The 8339-nt window shown below is 31.5% G+C and overlaps 1 protein-coding gene across 1 annotated transcript in view; it reads right to left on the reverse strand.

Annotated features, from left to right (window-relative positions):
* The window catches only part of LOC107455511 (fatty-acid amide hydrolase 2), a 111495-nt gene that overhangs the window by 27403 nt on the left and 75753 nt on the right, over positions 1 to 8339 (reverse strand). Inside the window, exons 5-6 of the mRNA XM_071185454.1 lie at positions 7167 to 7286; positions 3910 to 4064 (exon numbers count right to left, since the gene is read on the reverse strand). Of these exons, the coding sequence (XP_071041555.1) occupies positions 3910 to 4064; positions 7167 to 7286 (275 nt within the window). The remainder of the gene's footprint in view (positions 1 to 3909; positions 4065 to 7166; positions 7287 to 8339) is intronic.

Consider the following 8339-nt stretch of genomic DNA (forward strand, 5'->3'; position numbering starts at 1 on the left):
ATAAAATATATTTACTGCATTTTCTCCAAATATGTTATTTTATCATGAATCAAGGTATAATTTATCTATATTCATCAATTATGTTCTTCATTTTTCAAAAATCAATTATTGTACATATCAAATCATGTTATATCTTTATTTTAAATTAAAGTCTACAATCAATATTTCTAATGTTATGTAAAAACGTCAATTTGTCATTTTGAATTTTTCATTGTTTTATTATTTCACAAGCGAAAGGCTTGATTTTTTTTTATGGCTACTACAATGTATTCGAATGAACTTCAATGTATGTCATAATTAAATATGTGCTAGTTAAAATATTGAAATTTAATTAGCGAAATATGTATCAATTTATGTTAATATTTATTTATGTCAACTTACGTATATATATGTCAAATTATGTTTATATTTACATATGTCAACTTAGATTCGATGAATCAGATATTCAAATGTTATATTTACTCAAGCAAAGTGCTTGTTTTTCTATTAGCTACCACATCGACTGCTAAATTCAAAATGTTATTACCATAAATTTTCTGTGAATTTCTAGATGTATGGGATAGGGGACGCTAAGTGGTCCAGGTGCCCAATTTTTGTAAATGAAGTAAAAGTAAAGAGGTTCAGTAATTAACTGAACCGGTAACTCGATTCGCGCTCCCGTGCCACAGGTCCTGGGCTCGATCCTCGGGCCGGGCAAGGCTGACTCAGCTTTTCATCCCTTCAGTGGGTCGATAAATGAGTACCAAGCATGCTTGGAAACTAAATACTAGGGGTTTCGCGTTCGGCTGACCACCTAACCGGAACATCTGCATTTTCCGCAACGCTACATAAAATTGATTTAAAAGTTCATAAGAAATGTTATTTTGTTCCTGTTCTATAGTGGAGAGACTATTAAAATTTTGGCAAAGTTACCTAAAATTCTTAAGGCTTTAATTTTTAATTGCCTACCACTTCATAAAATATTTTGAGAAAGCGAAGTTGTTAGCACCCCTGTATTTAAACTTAACTAACTCGAAGATGCTTTCCGAAAGTTTAAATATTTCTAAACTTTTGAAACAAGTGGAACAGTTGGCAAACATCTTAGTTTCCCAGGGATGGATACTTGCTTCATTTTGTAAAAAATGAAGCAAGAATGATTAAGTAATTTTTCCACCACTACATATCATAATTCAAAGTATGATATAATATGCAACATTAATTCAGTAGTCTCGTGGTGACTCATCTAAAGGGCAAGCGTAATTATCTTTAATCTACAAATTTTACAGGTTACTTCGCTACCATTTTTCCAGAAAGAGGAGCTGTTGGCACCCCTGGCAATGAATCATTGCCAGGGGTGCCATTCTTTTCATCGTTTTTAACAACGAGAGTTACACAGTTGGACAAACTTATAGAAACACTTCCGTACTCTAACGCTATCTAAACAATTTCTCTTTTAACAACAAATATTTCACGTGGCAAAACTGTTGGCAGAATTTGAAACATCCTGATTAAAACTTTTAGAAATTACGCCATTTTTACTAAGGCAAAGTTCAGGTCAACCAAAGGGAGCGTAGGATGTTAAAAGCTTCTTTTTTTCAATACCACAATCGAAAAAAGCATTCTAATATAAAAATCACAATCCTACATAATAATATCAATTGCTCAAGAAATAGAGCGTTCGCTTTCCAATGAACATACCGGGTTCGAATCCCATTCGATACGAATTCCGCATCCGGCTTGCATCGACCACAGTGCTGACGTGAAATATCCTGAGTGGTAGACGAATAATGGGTTAGAGTCCCTTGCCGTCAGGATAACCATGGGAGGTTCTCGTGGTCTTTCTCTCCATGTAACACAAATGCGGGTTAGTTCCATCAAAAAGTCCTCCACGAGGGCAAATTTCTCTCAATACTCGATCCAGGAGTTCCTTTGTCTTCTGGATTGGGTTCAAAATTTTGAGGGTACGGAGATGAACAATAGTAGTCGTAAACCCATAAAATTGGGTCGGCTGTTTAACTACGGTTATTAAAAAAATATTGCTGTTATTAAAGCTAGGAATAAATTATTTTCAACGCCTCATTTTGGTTGATCTGAATTTTGCATTTGCAAAATTTATGTAATTTCTAAAAGGAATGTCATTTATCATGTAATGTCATAAATACTATGCGGTTTATGCAATTTCTTTCCGAAAAGCCTTAAACGTGATGTTTAAATTTGTAAAAGCAATTTTTTCTTTCGTTAAAATCTTCCAAAACATTTGCCGCTAAAAGACAGATAGTTTACGAAAGTTACTATAGAAGTATTTCCACAATCCAAAATCATTAATTATAAATGAATAAATAAACGTTTATACTAGAAATAGAATTTTTTGCCGACTTCTTAAAATAAAATTTAAAGGAGTTCATACGCGCCTCAAAAGAATTAAAAACTTGTATCAATATTGTTCTAAAGAAAATGGAAATTTGGAATTAAAATTTCCTCAGCGAAAAACTAAAAAATTGCAATGAATTCCTTCATGCCACATCTGCGCATAAATAGTTTCAGTTGGATAAAAAAACAATTACTTAAATTGAGGTTAGTATAAGATTAATCAATGAGTTTATGAGAAAAAAAAATAATTTTCATTTTATAATCCTGGACAAAAACATTTTTTCTTTAATTTTGTAAGTTTCATGGTTTTTTCACTATAAGTTCACACAGGGTTCCCGCGTGACTAGTAAATTTTAAAAAAAGTGGTAACGAATATTAAACAAATGTCGTTAATTTAAATTTTGCGTAACTACCACTAAAAATTGTTTTCCAAAGAAAGTATGCATGAAAGAAAATCCCACCTTCTAAATCATTTTGATTCCTTTTTAGTTACTCAAGCAAAGTGCTTGAAACATTCACAGAGATGCCAACTGCTCTGGACACGCCAAAATAATTAAAAAAAACGGTAAATAACTACAAAGTAAATTTTGCAAATATTTGACCATTTTTGCTTGCTTTTTAAAAGGTACAGCATGACTTAAGTACTATAAAGTGGTGAATTATATAAGCCTACGACCTATTTACAATTAGTGGTGGATAAAAATCTACTAAATTGAATTTATTAAACCAAGAATCACAGTTGATAAACTACCACTTTAAAATATATATTTGCTGTCTGGAGCAAGTTGGCATCTCTGCATTCATAAAAGCAACTCCACTGCCTGCTTACCTCAATGCTAAACCAAAACAGCGTCAAAATTCCAGATGAAAGGGATAAGGGTCGCTTCGCGGCCCAGGTCATCACCTCCTACATCAAAAAGCCTCCACACGGTCTTTTATAAGTAGTTCGCACAGACTGTTTAAAAAGTGAACCAGTTTCGCGCATGAACCCAAAACCTTTTATAAAAGTAATTAGAGAATTGAAGTAGTAAGTAGAGAATTGAATCTGTAGTGGTTGACAAGTGAATAAGGCAAACCAATAATATTCATAAATAAAATAAATTTTTAGTTATATATTTGCTACCACTTTCTTATTTTAACTATGTTCTGTATTATGTGACTCGTTCGGAAAGTGGATATCCTTCACGGTGGTCTGATCGGACTACCTATAAAAAACCGTGTGGAGGCTTTCAGTTATAGGAGGCGTTGCCCAGGTGCCCAATAAAATCAAAACACTAGGACCTTCTGAATCACTTAACGACAAAGTGGTATCTTAAAATAAGAAATATCTTCTGGCGTTAAACTAAATTTACTACCACTGCTAAAATTTTTCAAGGTCCACAGGAATTTAGTTAGAAATAGAGGAATTTAGTCCACAGTTTGTAGCTGATAATTTAGAAAATAATGGCGATGGTGAATGCAGGTAACTCAATATTCAATTTGCTGTGATAATAATGAGTGTGTTATAATGTAGCGTGTCACATAATATCCAGTAATGAACTGAGGAAATAATTTCCTTACTTTACGCTCGATCTCACGTTTCTCTGTGCTGTTCGTAGCCAGAATTTTCATAATCGGTACAAGGTCTTCTACATATCTGCACATTGGTCCAGTTTCGAGAAATTTTGAGGTTTCTTCAGTTGGATTTATAATACATCCTCCATTCGGAACCAAACCTAAAATATTGCAAAACTGTTATCAGAGAGGGAAATTTGTGCCACATCCGAAAATCCTGTTCTCATAACACTGAAAATAAATTGCAGAATTTTAAGTCACATTTATAAAATGTTTGCTAAATTTATGAATCAAATTTTTTTTCTAAAAAAAAAACCTCTTTCACGCATTTCTACTAGATAAATTCTGTTTAAGATTTCATTGCTTTTAACTGAAAAATATTCTTAACAGTAATACTTGAAATGGTAATATTTTTATTAAAAATAAACTGCAAAAATTATTTTTAATTTAAATATTACTATATAGACGCCAACTTCTGCGGATTCTCCTTAGTTTCCAGAAAATATTTTCATAGTAGCAAAGGTAATGTATTTATTATTTATAATTCAATAAATTAGAATTGAAAGAATGTAATTTACCACTAAACATAAGTATATATACTTCCTTTTCAGAAAAGAATCACATCTACAGGTACTAGACACTACTTCCTTACGGAGGTAGCCTCATTGGCCAGGTACTCCATCTCACCTTCTACTAGTTTCCTCTCCGGACAAGAAATAAATATTTTCGAGTGGTAGTCTTTTAATGCATGATTCTGGACAAAAGTGAATTCGATTTATGGGATTTTTACTCACCACTCTTTCTAAATAGTTCAAAGGCTTATCCGACAGGCAACTTCATTGAAGTTAAGAGATGTTAAACCTTATAAACTGGTGGCAAAATTAACCAAAAATCTGAAATTTTAGCTAGAGTAGTTCTCAACCGTGTTTCAAAAACAGTGTTATCAAATCCAAAGCAGTTGACATCCACTCAAGCGAGAACTTATAAAACACAAAAGCTAAAGACCGAAATTTTTCTGCAGCAATGGATAAATAATTGTTAGTTAAAGAATAAGAAATTCTTAAAAATACTTACCCTTCCCGGTACAATGTAGACAGTCTGACAACATGAATTCAATAAATGTTACAAATTAATAAAATGTAAAACTAACTGCTTTTAATCACTATTCTAAAAAGAACAAAGAGCTTAAGTATGTTTCTTTACTTAGAATGTACTGTCTAAGGTCACAGTTGCCTAATGCCTTGCCTGATCAAATTTTTAGCCGAAATTTTCTGTTCAGAAATGAGTTGAAATTGTAGAAACTTTCAATGTAGGACTATGAAAAAAATTATCGTTGTAATTCGAAATGGTCCAATCAAACAAGGAGAATAACTGTGTAGTTTTGTTTTAGCTGGCAGTAGATATTAGCTAACATAATTTTTTTTAACTTCTAATTTAACAGTTAATGATTCTTGAAGTTATTATTGAATCATGAAATTTTTTATTCGATCGAACTCCTCGTAATTTTTTTCAGACACTATTGTGATTTTCAGCTTTTCAGTCTCAAAGTTTCTACACGGTAAAGAACAATGTGACGGAACACGAAAAATAGAAAGAAAAAATTCACACACACACACGAAAAAAAACAATTAATTATGCATTTACTTTTGTACAAATTAGAATTTTGGAAAAAAATTCTCTGTTAGTTCATAAATAAATATGACCCTTTCAGCATGTCAAGTTTAAACTCTGCTGTTGCATTCCTGCGTCTTGTAAAGGGGCCCGTTGGGTATGCGTTCCGACAAGTTTAACACTTAATAATTCCTGAACTTATTATCGAATGATTATTTTTTCAGTCCTTCGTAATCCCTTCGTTAATACTCTTTCAATTTCCTAGTTCGTTCTTAAGTCTTATAGTATTTGCGCGGCAAAACAAAATGCAACATTAAATTGAACAGATGAAGCAGCGGTGGCTCTTACAGCTTTTTAATGTAGAAAGATTTAAAATGTTTTCAAAATCAAAAAAAATTTCACTAACAACTATTGTCTCATAACTTCACTTGTTGGAATGAAGAGAAAAAAAAAGCATTTTTAATTAAAACCTCATGATGCCAACTTTTAATTTATATTAAAATTTTTCTAAAAAAAAATCTATCATCCTAAACGTGTTGGGTTTGTTGCACTTAACGCTATTCCAAATCAGTGACGATTAACCCCTTGGGGACCGGGTGATTCAGAAAAGCATTCGTACCAAATCAGAATCAGAATGTAATTAAATAAAAAACGGTAACTTAAATGTAGTCGTTTCTAATTTGACAGACTTACTTTGCTTTTACTTTAACCCTTTCGCGCCGACTGTCACAAATAAGTGCCAGCACAAAACCGTATCAACCAGGGTAAAAAGATAAAACCAGTAATCAAAGTAATTCTTTAGCAGTTTATTTGTGGGCGGAGTTATAATTGTTTGATTTATTTAATTCACCATTACTTTGTTCAAAATAAAAGTATTTAGTTATACTTTGAATTAACACTGATTATATATATGATTAAACAAACATTAATTAAAGTAAAAGCAAGGAGTCTGTCAAATTAGAAACGATTACATTTAAGTTACCGTTTTTTATTTAATTACGTCCTGATCCTGATTTTGTACGAATGCTTTTCTGAATCACCCGTCCTCAAGGGGTTAATTATTGTTACTTTAATCATATATATAATCAATATTAATTCAAATTATAACTAAATACTCTTATTTTGAACAAAGTAATGGTGAATTAAATAAATTAAACAATTATAACTCCGCCCACAAATTAACTGCTAAAGAATTACTTTGATTACTAGTTTTATCTTTTTACCCTGGTTGATACGGTTTTATGCTGGCACTTATTTGTGACAGTCGATGCGAAAGGGTTAACCCTTTGGGGACGGGTGATTCAGAAAAGCATTCATACAAAATCAGAATCAGGATGTACTTAAATAAAAAACGGTAACTTAAATGTAGTCGTTTCTAATTTGACAGACTTACTTTGCTTTTACTTTAATTATTGTTAGTTTAATCATATATATAATCTATGTTAATTCAAAGTATAACTAAATAGCTTTATTTTGAATAAAGTAATGGAGAATTATATAAATCAAACAATTATAACTCCGCCCACAAATAAACTGCTAAAGAATTACTCTGATTACCAGTTTTATCTTTTTACCCTGGTTGATACGGTTTTATGCTGGCACATATTTGTGACAGTCGGCACGAAAGGGTTAAAGTAAAAGAGTGTGGTTACCTCTTGATGGCTTATGAGAATATATTCCAGTGAAATGAGCAGGTAGCCTTACACTTCCGAATAAATCATTTCCTAATCCCATAACTGATGCTGCAGCGCCAATTAGAGCACTTTCACCTCCTGTAATATGAGTCATAAGCTTCTATAAATAATCAAATGAGGGATATAAAAGCAATAAGTTAAAATTATTTCTGCTAAGCTACACACAAAAGATGTCAACTATATTGAATAATATTTTATTGAGTGGCAGACAATAAAAACTGAAGCTTACAGAATTTTTGATTATTTTGACAACACTTTAATAGTCTTCTTACCAAAAGAAGGTTAGAATGAATTGTATTTTTATATAAACTTTCAAATCTTTTGCAAGTAGTAGTGGTGTGAAAAATAACTTTAATTCAAATTTATAAAAGATGGAATAATACACATTAAAGCATTAACTTAGCTACCACTAGAAGTGTAGAAAGTTGGCAGACCTAGATATAGCAACCGTTCAGTTGCAAAATTGATATATATCAATTTATGTTAATATTTATTTATGTCAACTTAGATTCGATGAATCAGAAATTCAAATGTTATATTTACTCAAGAAAAGTGTTTATTTTTCTATTAGCTACCACATCGACTGCTAAATTCAAAATGTTATTACTATAAATTTTCTGTAAATTTCTAGATGTATGGGATAGGGGCCGCTAAGTGGCCCAGGTGCCCAATTTTTGTAAGTAAAGTAAAGTAAGTTGCAAAATTGGTCGTATACCTATTCCGCATTCTGCAATGTTGCCAATTTGCTGTTTTATATAAATAAAATAAAAATTCTAGTGGTACGCAAACTTAAGTCACTTTTAGTATGTTTATTTTAAGTAATTTTTCCACCCCTACATATCAAAAATTCAAAGTATCACATCATATGTAACTTATTTGAAAATACAGGCCTCCAAACTACTACACTTTTTGCAAAATATTTTATAGAGTAGTAGACATTTTACTCGCCTTATTTTTTGGAAGGGGGAAACATAGCCTTTATTATGGGGGATAGTTTATTTTAAGGTAAGCAATATGTTACGCACTTTATGCTGCCATCTATATTATAGCTTTTTTTTTCTAAATCAAAACACCAAATAAAAAAGTCACGGTGTAGCAAAAAAAATTTCGAAATATCGAAATTATTATATA

This window comes from Parasteatoda tepidariorum, chromosome 9 (genome assembly GCF_043381705.1).
Source record: "Parasteatoda tepidariorum isolate YZ-2023 chromosome 9, CAS_Ptep_4.0, whole genome shotgun sequence".
Classification (NCBI taxonomy): Eukaryota; Metazoa; Arthropoda; class Arachnida; order Araneae; family Theridiidae; genus Parasteatoda; species Parasteatoda tepidariorum.